The 18,359-nt window shown below is 42.1% G+C and overlaps 1 protein-coding gene across 3 annotated transcripts in view; it reads right to left on the bottom strand.

The window, feature by feature from the left end:
• Positions 1-18,359, bottom strand: part of SLC23A1 (solute carrier family 23 member 1) — a 329,954-nt gene that overhangs the window by 98,062 nt on the left and 213,533 nt on the right. For all 3 annotated transcript variants that reach the window (XM_030212485.1, XM_030212487.1, XM_030212486.1), the window contains one exon: positions 8,593-8,740. In XM_030212485.1, coding sequence (XP_030068345.1) covers positions 8,593-8,740 — 148 coding nt within the window. The remainder of the gene's footprint in view (positions 1-8,592; positions 8,741-18,359) is intronic.

Genomic DNA, 18,359 nt, shown 5'->3' with positions numbered 1-18,359 from the left:
ACCTGAATGGATTACTTCCTTGTTAACTAGGCTCTCCAGCATAGCCTGTTCTGTTTCCCTGTGTGGTTTCCCTTGTTACCTTTCACTGTTCAGAGAGCCGGTTGTTGCCAGCTGCTTTCCTTGATTACTTTGGTTCCATGCAGCTGTGTGTGCTTTGTCTGCTCTATCTCTGCCTGCCTTCCCTTTTCCTAGCTGGCTGTGGGTGCTGGCTGAGTTCTGGTAAGAACATTGTTTGTTTTTCCCTTTGTTTGCTTTAAACCTTTGACTTCAGTGTTTGTTATTTTGCGCTTGTAAGCCCTGCTTCTTTCTGACTTGTGTATTATAAGCAGCCTTCCCTTTTTGTTTGCCTTTCCGTTTGTCTTTAGTGTCTGTCATAGGCGCCCCGTATAAGAGGCTTGGGGAGGCTAAGCCTTCCCAGCCCGCCACTGCCCCGCCCCCTCGCCGCCGCCGCCCGCCGTACCTTTAAATATTATAGTTTTGCTGGAGTCGCGGGCAGCCGGCATTGAAGACATCAGCAGGCTCATCGCGGTTCCAGCAGCCTTCCCTCGTCGCAAGTCGGATGATGGCTCCGCCCTCTTCTTTTTTTTTTTTTTTTCATATTTTTATTAAGGTTTTACAAGTATAACACAAAACAACCAAAAAGAAACAGTAACAATAATCCATGGCAAAGTTAATAACAAAAATAAAAAGGCAGAACAACATACCATGACAATACCCATAGCAAATCAGCAATTATACAATTATCAGGTAGTGCTATTAGGAGTCTGACAAAATGAATCTAAACGAGCCCAGGTCTTCAAGACAGATTGAACACAACGGTGCTTATGGGCTAGAATAGTTTCATATTTCCTAATCACACACACGTTACTCCACCATTCATTATAATTGAGATGTACATTATTTTTCCAGTTTAAAACAATTAAATGTAAAGCAACCGCTAACAAAATATTAAACAATTTCTTATCGGATTCTAAAAGAGAGAGGTTAGGAGAAGAGGCCCTTAAAAGCACAATATCATAAGAGATCACGGTTAATGCAGGCAACTGAAAAATAAGGCGCAACTTAGCCCAAATGAGTCGCTAGTATGCTCTTACGTTCTTACAGTAAAAAGCCATATGGGAAAGGGATCCATCTGATTCTTGACAGGACCAGCATTTGTAATCAAGACTTTTAGTGATCCTGGCCACTCTAGCAGGTGTCCAATAAGCCCTGTGAAAAAGAAAATAGGAGGATTGGGAAATTGCTGCTGATTTAGTTGGACGCATCGAATGGACCCAAAAAGTGTACCAGTCAAAATCAGACGCATCAAGACTGAGATCCCTTTTCCAAGACAGCCGTAATGGAGCAACAGCATCAACACACGAATCCTTCTCTTTTCAAAACTCTTTCTATGCCAAGATTGACTCCTTGTTACTTAAGTTTCTGTGGAGACAAAAGCCACCTCGCATTGCACTGAAGAAACTTAAGATGCCGACTCATTTGGGAGGTCTTAATGTCCCTGATTTTAAAAATTATCACATGGCTTTTCGCCTATCTCAGTCTTTAATGTGGCTCCGCCCTCTTCTGACGTATTTCCTGTTTCTACGAGGGCGGAGCCATCATCCGACTTGCGATGAGGGAAGGCTGCTGGAACCACGATGAGCCTGCTGATGTCTTCAATGCCGGCTGCCCGCGACTCCAGCAAAACTATAATATTTAAAGGTACGGCAGGGGGGCAGGAAGGAAACAGGGCAGACGGGAGAGGAGAGGAGGGTTGCTGCACATGGTGGAAGAAGGGGAGAGGAGGGTTGCTGGACATGGGTGGATGGAGGGAAGGGGAGAGGAGGGTTGCTGGACATGGTGGAAGAAGGGGAGAGGAGAGGGCAGGGGAGAGGAGAGGGCAGGGGAGAGGAGGGTTGCTGGACATGGGTGGATGGAGGGAAGGGGAGAGGAGGGTTGCTGGACATGGTGAAAGAAGGGGAGAGGAGAGGGCAGGGGAGAGGAGGGTTGCTGGACATGGGTGGATGGAGGGGAGAGGAGAGGGCAGGGGAGAGGAGGGTTGCTGGACATGGTGGGAGAAGGGGAGAGGAGAGGGCAGGGGAGAGGAGGGTTGCTGGATGGAGGGAAGGGGAGAGGAGGGTGGCTGGACATGGTAGAAGAAGGGGAGAGGAGAGGGCAGGGGAGAGGAGGGTTGCTGGACATGGGTGGATGGAGGGTAGGGTAGGGGGGAGAGGAGGGTTGCTGAACATGGAGGGGGAGGGAGAAGTGAGGAAGGAGATTAGATGACGGAAAAGGAAGAGAGTAGAAAAACTGCACATGGATGAAGAAAATAGGCAAAAGCTGGATCCACTGGACAGTCATGTTTGCGGAGGACCCAGCTTTTACTTACGGATGTAGGATAAGAAATGAAGAAGAAAGGCGGAAAGTAAACAAATAAATGGAAAGGAAGCCCTGGAAACGGAGTTAAGAGGACAGATAGCAGCAGAATCGGATACTGGGCCAGCACAATCAGAAAAACAAAGTCACCAGACAACAAAGGTAGAAAAGATCATTTTATTTTCATTATAGTGTTTGGAATATGTCCACTTTGAGAATTAGGTGTTCGACATTAAAAGTTTATTTACTTATTTATGACATTTTATCCCACATTAAACATGAATTAGGATGTTTTGTGGCTCTACATGAGAATTGTGATATTATGATCCCTTATTTCAATATTGTTGACGGTCTGCATTTTCTGTATGGGTGGTATATTGGTGTATTAGGTTCTGCCCAGTGTAATATTTATGGTACAGTAAGGTTCAGAGTGTGTTTTTGCACAAAGTTGTGATAAGTCTGTTTTATTCCAGTATATGTAATAAGTTTTAAAAGATATACTTGCTTTTTATTAGTAACAATATAAGATTTATTAATAAATATATATTCAGTGGAGAGTGATTTTAACTACAGGATTAGTTTATTTAAAACATGCATTCTTTTTATTGTCTTTGGTTAGTTTCCTTCTTAAAATTGTACTTAAAGAAAGCAATGGACCAATGATTGTAGTTCATTTGATTTTTGTCTGTTATTGTATATTGATTAATCTTTTATTATATACCAATGGTGTTTAAAATTGATATGTTTTAAATTAAACTTCATTTGTTTTATTTAGACTCCTGATGCAGGCCAGTTGGGCCGAAACACAGCTGTGTCGAGTCATATCACCTTAATAAATTTATTTAGTTTTTTCCATTTTGCTTATGTCGTCATTTTTTTTGATTTTTGTATTTCATTTATAGTTTTGTTTTGTATAAGTTTTTTCTTCCATTTGTGTATTTTGCATTTTTCACTTTTCATTATTTTTTATTTTTCCACTGTTCTTCTTTTTTTATCTTTGGCTTTTTTCTTTTTTTCTTTTTTCCTTTTTTCTGTTTTTTGCGTCATCTTCGCTGTTTTTGATTACTATTTGCACAAAGTTGTGCATAGTGTTTTGCAGTTGAGCGATTGTGGTTAGTATATGCTTTGAGCAACCACTTTATTCTTTGACATATGATACATAGCTAATATCTAAATTTAATAAAAGGTATTGTGACATTTATTTTTATTTATTTTTTTCTGTGTGATCAGACAATTATGGATTTAAGCTCCACCCCTGGCCCCACCCCTAACCCCGCGCCCTTTAGCCTCCCCAAACAGTTGGGCCACCGACCGCCTATGGTGTCTGTTATTTAAATCTGTGGCACTGCCTTCTGTATTCTTATGAGAGGCTTCCCTATATCCTTGAGTGCTGTGCGGCACAGCCTTGTGTATTCCTATGAGTGGCTTCCCTTTATCCTTAAGTGCTGTATGACACAGCCTTGTATATTCCTATGAGTGGCTTCCCTTTGTCCTTGAGTGCCGGGTGGCACACCCTTGAGTATTCCTATGAGTAGCTTCCCTATATCCTTGAGTGCTGTGTGGCACAGCCTTGTGTATTCCTATGAGTAGCTTCCCTTTATCCTTGAGTGTTGTGTGGCACAGCCTTGTGTATTCCTATGAGTGGCTTCCCTTTATCCTTAAGTGCTGTGTGACACAGCCTTGTATATTCCTATGAGTGGCTTCCCTTTGTCCTTGAGTGCCGGGTGGCACACCCTTTCAGTATTCCTTTGAGTGGCTTCCCTTTTCCCTGAGTGCTGTATCGTACAGCCTAGAAAGTTCCTATGAGTGGCTTCACTTTATCCTTGAGTGCTCTGTGGCACAGCCCTGTATATTCTTATGAGCGGCTTCCCTTTGTCCTTGAGTGCGGGGTGGCACAGCCGTGAGTGTTCCATTACTATGGTTGTGTGGCCTTGTCTTGAGTTTTCCCTGTGTGCTTTCTGTTTGAGTCCTCTCTGTGAGGTTTCTGATTGTGTTTGAGTGGGTTGCTCTTTTGTTTAGCTGTGACTACTACAGAAGTACATAGGTAATGCCATACTGGGAAAAGACCAAAGGTCCATCGAGCCTAGCATCCTGTCCCTGACAGCGGCCAATCCAGGTCAAGGGCACCTGGCAAGCTACCCAAACGTACAAACATTTTATACATGTTATTCCTGAAATTGTGGATTTTCCCAAGTCCATTTAGTAGCGGTCTATGGACTTATCTTTTAGGAAACAGTCCAACCCCTTTTTAAACTCTGCCAAGCTAACCGCCTTCACTACGTTCTCTGGCAACGAATTCGAGTTTAATTATGCGTTGGGTGAAGAAACATTTTCTCCTATTTGTTTCAAATTTACTACACTGTAGTTTCATCACATGCCCCCTAGTCCTAGTATTTTTGGAAAGTGTGAACAGACGCTTCACATCCACCTGTTCCGCTCCACTCATTATTTTATATACCTCTATCATGTCTCCCCTCAGCCGTCTCTTCTCCAAGCTGAAAAGCCCTAGCCTCCTTAGTCTTTCTTCATAGGGAAGTCGTCCCATCCACACTATCATTTTCGTCGCCCTTCGCTGCACCTTTTCCAATTCTACTATATCTTTCTCGAGATGCGGCGACCAGAATTGAACAAAATACTCAAGTTGTAGTCGCACCTTGGAGTGATACAATGGCATTATAACATCCTCACACCTGTTCTCCATACCTTTCCTAATAATACCCAACATTCTATTCGCTTTCCTAGCTGCAGCACCACACTGAGCAGAAGGTTTCAGTGTATTATCAACGACGAAACCCAGATCCCTTTCTTGGTCCGTAACTCCTAACGTGGAACCTTGCATGACATAGCTATAATTCGGGTTCTTTTTTCCCACATGCATCACCTTGCACTTGTTCACATTAAACGTCATCTGCCATTTAGCCACCCAGTCTCCCAGTCTCGTAAGGTCCTTCTGCAACTTTTCACAATCCTGTCGCGAGTTAACGACTTTGAATAACTTTGTGTCATCAGCAAATTTAATTACTTCGCTGGTTACTCCCATCTCTAAATCGTTTATAAATATATTACAAAGCAGCGGTCCTAGCACAGACCCCTGAGGAACCCCACTAACTACCCTTCTCCATTGTGAATACTGCCCATTTAACCCCACTCTCTGTTTCCTATCCTTCAACCAGTTCCTAATCCACAATAGGACATTTCCTCTTATCCCATGACCCTCCAATTTCCTCTGTAGCCTTTCATGAGGTACCTTGTCAAACGCCTTTTGAAAATCCAGATACACAATGTCAACCGGCTCCCCTTTGTCCACATGTTTGTTTACTCCTTCAAAGAATTGAAGTAAATTGGTCAGGCAAGATTTCCCCACACTAAAGCCGTGCTGACTTGGTCTCTGTAATTTTGTTTTTAATAATAGCCTCTACCATTTTCCCTGGCACCGGTCTATAATTTCCCGGATCTCCCATGGAACCCTTTTTAAAAATCGGCGTTACATTGGCCACCCTCCAATCTTCCGGTATCATGCTTGATTTTAAGGATAAATTGCATATCACTAACAGTAGCTCCGCAAGCTCATTTTTCAGTTCTATCAGTACTCTAGGATGAATACCATCCGGTCCAGGAGATTTGCTACTCTTCAGTTTCCTGAACTGCCCCATTACGTCCTCCAGGTTTACTGTGAACTCAGCCTTGAGCGGTCTCTCTGTGTGGCATGAGTGGGCTGTTCTTTCATTCAGCTGTTTTGTACTAGCTCAGCCCTGAGCGTCCTCTCTGTTTGGCTTGTGTTTGTGTTTGAGTGGGTTGCTCTTTCGTTTAGCTGTGACTACTAGTGCAGCCCTGAGCGTCCTCTCTGTTTGGCTTCTGTTTGTGTTTGAGTGGGTTGCCTTGAGCGGTCTGTCTGTGTGGCATGAGTGGGCTGTTCTTTCACTTAGCTGTGTCTACTAGCATAGCCCTGAACTTCCTCTCGGGTTCTGTTTGTGTTTGAGTGGGTGGTTCTTCTGTTTAGCTGGGACTACTAGCTCAGCCCTGAGCTACCTCTCTGTGTGATTTCTGTTTGACTTGGTTAGGACTATTTGTTTATAGTTGTGGTACTAAGCACAGTCCTGTGCTGCCTCCCTGTGTGGTTTTCTTATCTTTTACTTTGGTTTCTACCATGTGAGTCTAAGTGGCGTTGTCCTTTCCCCTTCAGTTTCTTTGTGCCTGTGTGTAGGGTCTTTTGACCCCTTGTTTGTGGCGCTGTTTAGTGCAGTATGTGTGCAGTGCATAAGTAGTACTTGCTCAAGAGATTCCATTTTGTTCCTTTCCCCTTCCCTTTGGTATGAGTGGGTTCCAGTTCAGCCTTGCGGCCCATATGCTTGGACTGTATTACGGGTGGTTTCCAGTTTGACCTTGCGGCCCATATGAGTGTCCTTCCTTTGTTCCTGGTTCCTGCTTTTGTCAAGTTCCGTTCCTGGTTTTCGCTTTAGCCAGGCTTTGGTTTCACCTTGTCTTGAGTGTACTTTGTCTATTTGCCATGTCTAGTATCTTGTCTGGTTTCAGTGTTTTGTTCACCGCTCCTGTGCACCTCCCCAGGGGACTTGTCTGCTGCAGTCCTGGCTGCAGCACAAGGGCTCACCATCCCGGGTTCTGTGACACTTTCCTAATAATACCTAATATTCTATTTGCTTTCTTAGCTGCCGCCACACAGTAAGCAGAGGGTTTCGACGTATCATCATCAATGACGCCTAGATCCCTTTCCTGGTTGGTGACTCCTAGTGTGGAACCTTGCATTACTTAGCTATAATTCTGGATCCTCTTTTCCACATGTATCACTTTGCACTTGCTTACATTGAACGTCACCTGCCATTTAGATACCCAGTCTCTCAGTCTTGTAAGGTCCTCTTGTAATTTTTCACATTCCTCTTGCAATTTAACAACTTTGAATAACTTTGTGTCGTCAGCAAATTATCTCACTAGTTACTCCCATCTCTAGATTAACTAAATATGTTAAAAAGCAGCAGACCCAGCACAGACCCCTGGGGAACCCCACTACCTACCCTTCTCCATTGAGAATATTGACCATTTAACCCTACTCTCTGTTTTCTATCTTTTAAACAGTTTTTAATCCACAATAGGACTACCTCCTATCCCATGACTCTCATGAGGTACTTTGTCAAACGCCTTTTGAAAATCCAGATACACAATATCAACTGGCTCACCTTTCTCCACATGTTTGCTCATCCCCTCAAAGAAATGTAATAGATTGATAAGGCAAGATTTCCCTTCATGAAGTCCACGTTGGCTTTGCCTCATTAATCCATGCTTTTGAATATGCTCTGTAATTTTTTTCTTTATACTAGTCTCTACCATTTTGCCCAGCACCAACGTCAGGCTCACCAGTCTATAATTTCCTCTGGATCTCCTCTGGAACCTTTTTTAAAAATCGGCGATACATTGGCCACGATGTAGTAGACCACACAAAGGTAATTACCAACATTGGGAATTAGTTGGGCAGTTGCAGCCTGGTTAAAGGGATTGTTAAGAACTAAGTCATACCTAGTAAAGATGTCCAACCAATAATGCCGATTTGACACAGCCAAAAAGTTGTTACAAAAAGTTCTCTCTCTCTTCTGTTAATCAAATATATCTAATATTTCAAACTCGGCAGAGATCTTTTGAGAATGAGAAATGCTGGTTTGTTTCAAGATTAGGATTCATTTTATCTGATGTCAGGATTGTGATTGGGATGTTCGACATGGAATATTGGATTGTCACTTGAGTAGAGTTCTATTAAGTTTGAAATATTAGATATATTTGATAACAGAAGAGATAGAACTCTGTAAGATTAGGAATTATTCTATCTGCAGCCTCTAGATTTTTTAATGTTTTGATTTTAGATACATTTTTTTTTGTTACTTCACTCAGGATGTTTTGATTATGGTGGCCTCTTTATTGACATCTACACAGCAGCCGAGGCATCTACGAGCTTCTCAATCAGTTAGGTGGTACAGTTATTGTAATTGTATGATTTATAGATGGTGCAATGATTGAGTGAGGGGTTATCAGCTTTATAAGTTCTTTGAGCTGCTCCAGCTGAGACCACCATTGGAAACTGAGCACCAAAATTTCATATCACTTTTTAACATTTTGAGTTTTACACGATATTTAGGTTATGTTCTATATTATATATTTTTCTTGTTTTGCTCTCTGCATAAGATATAATCAGTAATACAGAAAGAATGAAATGATTGCATGGTGCAGTACCTGTTAATGGCATGTACAGGTGGGGCTGGTGCTCCAGCCAGGCGAGCACAGGCATAATAATCACCAATTGACTCTATAATTCCAGCCACAGTAGCACTGAACATTCCTAAAACACCTGCAACTGTCACTGTAGGCAATCCCCACTGACCTGCATCAAAACAGAAAGAGATAAAGCATTACATTGACTTCAAAATTATGGTGTTGTAACACATATGGTTATTACCATTGGTTCTACCATTATTCTCAGCCTTAGCTGTCTATTCCAAAATGAATTATATCTAAACCTGGGGACTATACAATTCCAAACTAGAGTCAATAGAAAAACCATGAAAATACAAAACTCTAGTACTCCAATAATTATTTTACTTTTGTAACAATACTAAATTTCTTAATCACTTCTTACATTCATCTTAATTCATACCTCTAGAAACAAATTCATATGTGGAGGAGTGGCCTAGTGGTTAGGGTGGTGGACTTTGGTCCTGAGGAACTGAGCTCAATTCCCACTTCAGGCACAGGCAGCTCCTTGTGACTCTGGGCAAGTCACTTAACCCTCCATTGCCCCATGTAAGCCACATTGAGCCTGCCATGAGTGGGAAAGCGCAGGGTATAAATGTAACAAAAAAAAAGTAAATAATTATTATATACATATTAGCTATATGATCTTTTTACCATCTTAAAAAGCTTAAAAATATTAAGAATCTACTTATATCTAACTATATCTTGATAAGTTGTCCACAGTTCTCTTCAAATCAATGAACAGATCCTACAATGTCTACGCTGAAATCCAAACACAAAATGTGCTTTTAAGGTCCATGATGTTATCCAAGATCGCAGTTTCTGCCATAAATTTCAGATGCATCACATAAATATGTGTTCTTTTCTCTCAAAGTCCCTGTAATGGTCCGTTCTGGTTCCCTGTGCGGGGACGCATTTCGGCAACTGCTTCTTTGGGAATGTTCTCTGTAAATCTCTGCTGAAACTTTTTCTATATGTAAATAAATATTGTAAACTCCTTCCTTCCACAGCAGGGCCGGGTCACCTCCCTGGGCTCAGCACTCCACTCTCAGCCACAGCAAGTGAACACCTCCACAATGCAAGTTGAGGGGAAAAAAATCCCTTTTATTACAGTCCACATTCACAGTTCATGAGCAAGTTTAAGTACACCCCCCCCCCCCCTCCCACCCACAGTCTCAAACCTGGAAAAGCGGTCCCAGTACTTTAAGAGTCCTCTGTCCTCCCGTAAGCAATGGACGGGCTTCTCTTCTTTCTTCCAAAATAAACACTTTTGCCTCCAGTTATATCAGTCTTTAGTCCTCTGCAGCAACAGCTCAATGCTGTCCTCTTCTCAGCCAGGAACCTCAGTCCTTGAGGTTCCCTGCCAGAGCAGTGTTCCTCGCCCTGCACAGCAACAAACAACCCTGTGGCCTCCCACACACTGCCCTTTTCTTTATGCCAAAGTCACTTATCTGAACTCCTCCACCTCCGTACGTTCCTCCCCTCTGGGTGTAACAGCAGGTAGATCTGTTTCACTCGCTTCCCATTCCATGTCCTTCCTCTGTCTCCTTCCTCTTCAAAGACTCCAGAAAAACCGCCCTCTCTTTCTCACAGGTGGCAGGAATTATATATTGATTCTTAAGCCAGGGGAACTGATTTCCCTGGTTCAGGCACCCCCTTCTGGTAACCACTGCCTCTCCATTCCCCTCTCTGCTGCTGCTGATGCCGGCTCCTGGAAGGGGAATCTGACCCAGGGTTTGGGTTTCACCCCCTCCCCTACTGGATTCTGGGTATGGTATTTCTTGCTCCAGTGGCTTCAAGGGGAGTTCCCCGGATCTTATCCTATTACAATATACAATGAACACAATATATTAAAAAGTTGGCTACGGCAGCTTACCAGAGGGACTGACATCCAAACGTCTCAGCAAAAATGCTGAACTAAACTTACTAATTGAGAGAATATAGGTAGCCTTTGGATGAAGGAAGAGTGTATTTCACATCTGGTAGTATTCAGATGGAAAGTGTAGTTCAACATTTTGGCAGAGACAAGTTTGGATGGTGGTCTCTCTGGACCCGTATAGGGGAGCACAACAGAGCATTATAGGGATTTAACTCTTCAGTTAAGGAGCAGCCTAGTGGTTAGTGCAGCAGACTTTGATCCTGGGGAACTGGGTTCAATTCACACTGCAGCTTCTTGTGAGGTAACCCTCCTTTGCCCCATGTACAAGTACCTCTATATACTATGCAAAATGCTTTGAATGTAGTTGTAAAAATCACAGAAACATGGTATGTCAGGTCCATTTCCCAATTGTGAGAAGACTTTGAGAGAAAAGAACACATACTTATGTGATGCATCTGAAATTTATGGGAGAAACTGCGATCTTGGACCTTAAAAGCACATTTCGTGTTTGAATTTCAGTATAGGATTTGTTCTTGACTGATTTGAAGAGAACTGTCATTTTAGGCGTTTAAGCATTTGAAGATTATAATAAGATCATTTAGCTAATATTTATGTAATAATTATTTACTTATATTTACTACTCACACATTTATTTGTTTGTAGAGGTATGAATGAGGAAGAATGTACATAGTGATTAGGAAACTTAACATTCAGTTGTCTAAGCCATGCTAGCAGCTTTCCGTGCGCTAGTGCCGACATGGCCCATACACTTTTGATTGGGCCTTGTCAGCACTAACGCTGCTTTTAGTATAGTTAGTATTGTTACAAAAATAAAATAATTATTGGAGTACTAGAGTTTTGTATTTTCGGGGTATTCCAAAATGAACCATGACTATAGGAGTTAAATTGGATAAATTTTTAAAAAGTTCACAAGAACATCCAAACTATAAAACATCCAGAAAAAAATTGATCAGACAAGATTAAATTGCTAAATCCATGTTGGCTTTTTCCTATTAAACCATGGCTTGTTTGGTAAGTTTGTTCTTTTTAACAGCTTTACTATTTGGCTTGGCGCTGGCTTTAGGATCACCTCTGGTGTTATGTTGGCTGTCCTCCTTCTTCAAGTACTGTAGATTAAGTAAGTCTGTAATCTAATTTTTCAGTCCTTTCAGTACTCTGAGAAGTTTACCATCTGCTCCAGGTATTTGTTACTTTTTGATCTGTCTATTTGCCCTATTATGCCTTCCAAATTGAATAAGATGTTTTTTTCCAGTTCTTCTGAATTGTCAAATTTAAATATCATTTCTTGCATGGGTATCTCCTTAAAATCTTCCTCAGAAAGATAAAAGCACATAATTCATTTAGTCTTTTTTTTTCCCCTGTAGTCTTGTGCTTCCTTAATGCCCTGTGTATATCTCAATCACATAATAATCCAATTGATACATAAGAACATAAGAATAGCCATATTGGGTCAGACCAATGGTACATCTAACCCAGTATCCTATTTCCATCAGTGGCCAATCCAGGACATAAGTACCTGGCTGAAACCAAAATAGTAGCATCATTCCATGCTACCAGTCCCAGGGCAAGCAGTAGTTTCCCCATGTCTGTCTCATTTGCAGACTATGTACTTTTTCTCCAGGAACTTGTCCAAACCTTTTTAAACCCAGATATGCTAATGCTTGTTCTCAAATCTTCCAGCAATGAGTTCCAGAACTTAACTATTTGCTGAGTGAAAAAATATTTCCTTCTATTTATTTTAAAAGTGTTTTCATGTAACTTCATGTGGAGGGGCATAATCGAACGCGAACGCCTATCTCCATGGGCGTCTATATCCAAAAACAGGTACGTGAAGAGGCGGGACAGACCGTATTTAAAAAAAAAATGGACATTTTCAGCTGGGCGTTTGTTTTTTTTAGCGATAATGGAAACTAAAAACACCCAGCTCAAAAAGTCCTAATCCGAGCCATTTGGTCATGGAGGGGTGGGGGGGGGGCAGGATTCGTAGTACACTGGCCCCCCTGATATACCAGGACACCAACTGGGCACCCTAGGTCAGTGCGGTGGACTTCAGAAAAAGCTCCCACATGCATAGCTCCCTTACCACAGGTGCTGAGCACCCAACCCCCCTTCCCTAAAACCCACTACCCACAAATGTACAACACTACCATAGCTCTTAGGGGTGAAGGGGGCACCTACATGTGGGTACAGTGGGTTTTGGAGACCTCCCATTTACCAGCACAAGTGTTACAGGTGGGGGGGATGGGCCTGGGTCCACCTGGCTGAAGTGCACTGCGGTACCCACTAAAAGTGCTCCAGGGACCTGCATACATGCAGGCCTCTAGGATTTGTTGCTGCTATATAACCTTGGCACACCAGTTGACACCTGAAGACTAATCTCTCCGAAAACGTCCTTTATAGGAATAAGCACGCTTGCTCACAGTTAACTGCAGATCAGAGGTCGTGCCCCACTGGCAACAAGTCTCCCTGGTACTGAGATGAGCAGTAGGTCAGAGCTGGCAGAATGCTGTACAATGCCCTCTTTCAGCTACATTCAAGGTAAGAACTAAGTTCTGTAACGTGGCTAACACGTAAAAGGGATCTAAAACTGGCTTACAAAAAATGGCCACTACCTCATGGACTACTGGAAACAAAACAGGGCACACTCTGACCCAGTAAGCAGGGGGAAAAGCACCATGGGAGTAGAGCCTACCAACTACCAACATCATGAGCATTTGCCACAAGCTAGTGGAATCATGGAGCCCAATACCCTACACCCACATAACAGAAAAGGTGTCACACTCACCCGAGAGCCACATCAGAACCAGGGAAAGGCTGTCACAGGATAGAACACATTCTGCTGTCATGGAGGTGGGTACGGCATTTGAGGCTGGCATAGAGGCTGGAAAAAAAGTTTTTAAAGTGTTTTTGTTTTGGTGGGAGGGGGTTAGTGACCACTGGGGGAGTCCAGGGATGTCATCCCTGATTCCCTCCAGTGGTCATCTGGGCAGTTGGGGCACTTTTTTGGGGCTTGTTCGTGAAAAAAAAGGGTCCAAAAAAAGTGACCCAAAATCGCGGTAAAAACACCTTTTTTTCGATTATCAGCTAAAGACACCCATCTCTCCTCGGCCGATAACCACGCCCCAGTTCCGCCTTCACCACGCCTCCGACACGCCCCCGTCAACTTTACCCGTTTCCGCGACGGATTGCAGTTGGAAACGCCCAAAATCGGCTTTCGATTATACCAATTTAGGCGCCCACGGGAGAAAGACGCCCATCTCTCGATTTGAGTCGCAATATACACGTTTTTCTCTTTCGAATATACGGATAGTGTCCCCTAGTCTTTGTACTTTTTGAAAGAGTGAAAAAAAAATCAATTTACTTCTACTCATTCAGGATTTTGTAGACCTCAATCATATCTCCTCTCAGCCATTTCTTTTACAAGCTGAAGAGCCCTAAACTCTTTAGCCTTTCTTCATATGAGAGGAATTCCACCCCCTTTCACCAGCTCTATGACTGGTATAAATGGTAGCATCTAAACATGTGTATATACACAGTTAGAGAATAAGCACCTCCATGTGAGCAATTCTATAAGAAACCACCTAATTGGAGAACATAGATAAATGCTAGAAGACACATATGAATGTAAATGACCATTTTCCAGCTATGTGATATTTTGTAAGTACATACCAAGGTGTGATGCTTCCTACTTTGCAGGTGAGTGTTCATATGGGCCGAGTTTGGGCAGAATATGAGCTGAGTGCACAACTATAAATGTGAATTATAACATTTTATACTCTATGTGTGATCTTTTGCAATCTAATTATGAGAGTATAAATCAGCTAGAGTAAGTTCTCTTGTCAGCCACTTATACTAATATTCTATAAAGGAAAGTAAGTACCTATAGACTACATTTAAATAAGTGCTTTCCTAGGGTCTACCATCTCAATTTTGGGGGCAACAGTTGCAGAACTAACCTGGTACTCCACAAACCTTCCAAGTCTTGCGCATTGGGCATCAGACTCTCATTCTGTTGCACAGTATAAGAAACTTGAGAGGCAGGGGTTGTTAGGTCCAGGAGGTGGTCTTGAACAGCACAGTCAGCCTGTGGAGTCAAAGCAGTTGCACAAGAGTGGGCTTATGCCTGCTGGTTCCTCCACTGGCTGGCAGAAAGAATGAATAGCAAGAAACACAGCCCCAGCTTCATGTCTATGGAAACAATGTTGTGGTGTGAATTGCATTACTGGTCCTGTGGGCAAAAAAGTTGATTCTGTGATAAGCCGTACCCTTCCTGAAAGGTGGAGGTCAAACTGCATTGGAGGACTGTGAGGCAAAGATTAGGGGAACTGTGGAGCTAATGTGCTGAGGAATTTTGGGGGTGGTGCAAGAAGAGAAATAGAGAAATGGTCTTTAGACTGTGGTGAGAAAGAGAAGAGAGAGAAACATGGAGCTGAAGGTTCACTTTGGGTATCCATAAGTACATAGTTATTGCCATACTGGGACAGACCAAAGGTCCATCAAGCCCAGCATCCTGTTTCCAACAGTGGCCAATCCAGGTCACAAATACCTGGCAAGATCCCAAAATGTACAAAACATTTTATACTGCTTATCCCAGAAATAGTGGATTTTCCTCAAGTCCAATTTAATAATGGTCTATGGACTTTTCCTTTAGGAAGCCGTCCAAACCTTTTTAAAACTCTGCTAAGCTAACTGCCTTTACCACATTCTCTGGCAACGAATTCCAGAGTTTAATTACATGTTGAGTGAAGAAACATTTTCTCCGATTCATTTTAAATTTACTACTTTGTAGCTTCATCGTATACCTCTTATTCCTAGTATTTTTGCAAAGCGTAAACAGACGCTTCATGTCTACCCATTCAACCCCACTCATTATTTTATAGACCTCTATCATATCTCCACTCAGTCGCCTTTTCTTCAAGCTGAAGATCCCTAGCCTTTCCTCATAGGGAAGTCATCCCATCCCCTTTATCATTTTTGTTGCCCTTCTCTGCACCTTTTCTACACCTTTTCTAATTCCACTATATCCAGTTCCCTTGCATTGGTTCTGAAAGGCAGTCTTACCACACTTTAGATCTAGTTATGACAAATGTACCAGATAAGGTGAAATGTGTAAAGAAGGAAATTGTTCCAGTCTCGTGGTCAGATCATTTTTTTCTATATTTTAAATTATCGTTACAAGGATCAGTACAGAGATCTACTCCATCTTATATCCAGACCAGGAGTCTTCGGAAGATAGATCCTTCTGTCCTACCTCCGTTATCAGGAAGTTTTCCATTAAACTTTTTTGATTCATCGATAGAGGAACAGACTACTATCCACCTTATAATTGAAAGAGAAAAACGCCTAGATTTCGACCCAAATCGGGAGATAGACGTTTATCTCACAAAAACGAATAAATCGGTATAATGGAAAGCCGATTTTGGACGTTTTCAACTGCACTCCATCGCGGAAGCGTACAAAGTTGACGGGGGCGTGGCGAAGGTGGAACTGGGGCGTGGTTATCGGCTGAGGAGAGATGGGCGCCTTTCGCCGATAATGGAAAAAAAGTATGCGTTTGTAGCTAGAATTTAGGGCATTTTTCCTGGACCCTGTTTTTTCACGAATAAGGCCCCAAAAAGTGCCCTAAATGACCAGATTACCACCAGAGGGAATCGGGGATGACCTCCCCTGACTCCCCCAGTGGTCACTAACCCCCTCCCACCACAAAAAATGATGTTTCACAACTTTTTATTTTCACCCTCAAATGTCATACCCACCTCCCTGGCAGCAGTATGCAGGTCCCTGGAGCAGTTGTTAGGGGGTGCAGTGGACTTCAGGCAGGTGGACCCAGGCCCATCCCCCCCTACCTGTTACAATTGTGCTGCTTAATGCTTAGTCGTCCAACCCCCCCCAAACCCACTGTACCCACATGTAGGTGCCCCCCTTCACCCCTTAGGGCTATAGTAATGGTGTAGACTTGTGGGCAGTGGGTTTTGAGGGGGATTTGGGGGGCTCAACACACAAGGGAAGGGTGCTATGCACCTGGGAGCTCTTTTACCTTTTTTTTGTTTTTGTAAAAGTGCCCCCTAGGGTGCCCGGTTGGTGTCCTGGCATGTGAGGGGGACCAGTGCACTACGACTCCTGGCCCCTCCCACGAACAAATGCCTTGGATTTATTCGTTTTTGAGCTGGGCGCTTTCATTTTCCATTATCACTGAAAAACAAAAACGCCCAGCTCACAAATTGTCGAATAAAACATGGACGTCTATTTTTTGCGAAAATACGGTTCGGTCCGCCCCTTCACGGACCCGTTCTCGGAGATAAACGCCCATGGAGATAGACGTTTTCGTTCAATTATGCCCCTCCACATGGAATCAGGTACTCTTGGCAGCTTTTCATAATATCGCTCCTAAAAAAATACTTAAAGTAAGGACGAAGTACTCTCAACCATGGTATCACACAGGACTAAAATTATGTAAACAACAGGCACGCACAGAAGAAAGATTATGGTGAAAGGGAAAGACAATAGAACAAAAAAATAAATGTAAACAGTGTCAGCAATATTTTATAACACAGTTAAGGATTGCAAAAACATCTTATTTTTTAGAACAAATACAAATGGCTGCAAACTCTTCTAAACAATTGTTCCATGTTATGAATCAGTTAGTAACAAAACAGGGAATAAATATGGAGATACTATACATAGAGTTGGAAACATTAGCTAAATTTTTTATTTTAAAAATCGATAAGTTGAGAGCTTCTTTTTTAAAGAATACAGTTAGGGAAGAGGTAGGTTCTCCAGCTTTATCAGGGGTTTGGCACCAACTTGAGATTCCATCTTTAACATCATTTCAAAATATGATGTCAGATCTTTCACCCACTTTTTGTTCATTGGATCCGATACCATCCAGTTGGTTGAAACTTCCCTCTTTAGATTTACAAATTTATTTACATTCAATTATAACTAAAAGTCTTAAAGACGGAGTAGTTCCAAATGCTCTCAAAGAAGCCTTGGTTAAGCCAAGTCTTAAGAAATCTTCACTAGATCCGTACCTTCCGAACAATTATCGTACAGTTTCAAATTTCCCTTTTTTAGCTAAATTTTGGAGACGACAGTGCTTACAAAGTTGCAATCATACATAGAGTCAAAAAATGTGCTACATCCAAGACAATCAGGCCTTAGGAAAGGTCATAGTACAGAGATGGTCTTGACCTCTCTTTTAAGTGAAATATATTCTAGATTGGAACAAGGCTACATTGCACTGTTTCGCTTGATCTTTCTGCGGCGTTTGATCTAATAGACCATGATCTATTACTTAGTTGTTTAAAGGAAATTGGTATTTCTGGTACTGTTCTTACTTGGTTTACATCCTTCCTCAGTAATCGTTCTTTTAAAGTTGTTCAAAATCAATCTACTTCAAACTCCCACATTATCACTTGCAGGGTACCACAAGGATCGGTTTTGTCACCTATATTATTTAATTTATATGTCAGTCCACTTTCGTTGCTTTTCCAGTCTTTGGGTATCAGCTCTTATTCATATGCTGATGATTTCCTTCTTATTCATTATGTGCAATCGCAAAATATTGATTTAACACCTATTCAAAATTGCCTTGATGAAGTAGCTAGTTGGCTTAAAAATCAGCAGTTAGTATTAAATCCAGATAAAACAATAACATCTTGGATAACAGGTCATGGATCAATACCAACACTAATACCTACTTTATTTGGCAAGCAATTACCTACGGTACCATTGTTTAAATATTTAGGTGTTATTCTTGACTCTGCCTTATCTTTTGATGAGCAAATATCAGATGTAATAAAAAAAAATCTTTTTATCATTTATGGAGATTACATTCTATTAGAAACTC

Source organism: Microcaecilia unicolor, chromosome 8 (genome assembly GCF_901765095.1).
Source record: "Microcaecilia unicolor chromosome 8, aMicUni1.1, whole genome shotgun sequence".
Lineage (NCBI taxonomy): Eukaryota > Metazoa > Chordata > Amphibia > Gymnophiona > Siphonopidae > Microcaecilia > Microcaecilia unicolor.
This window is presented reverse-complemented; position numbering and strand designations above follow the sequence as displayed.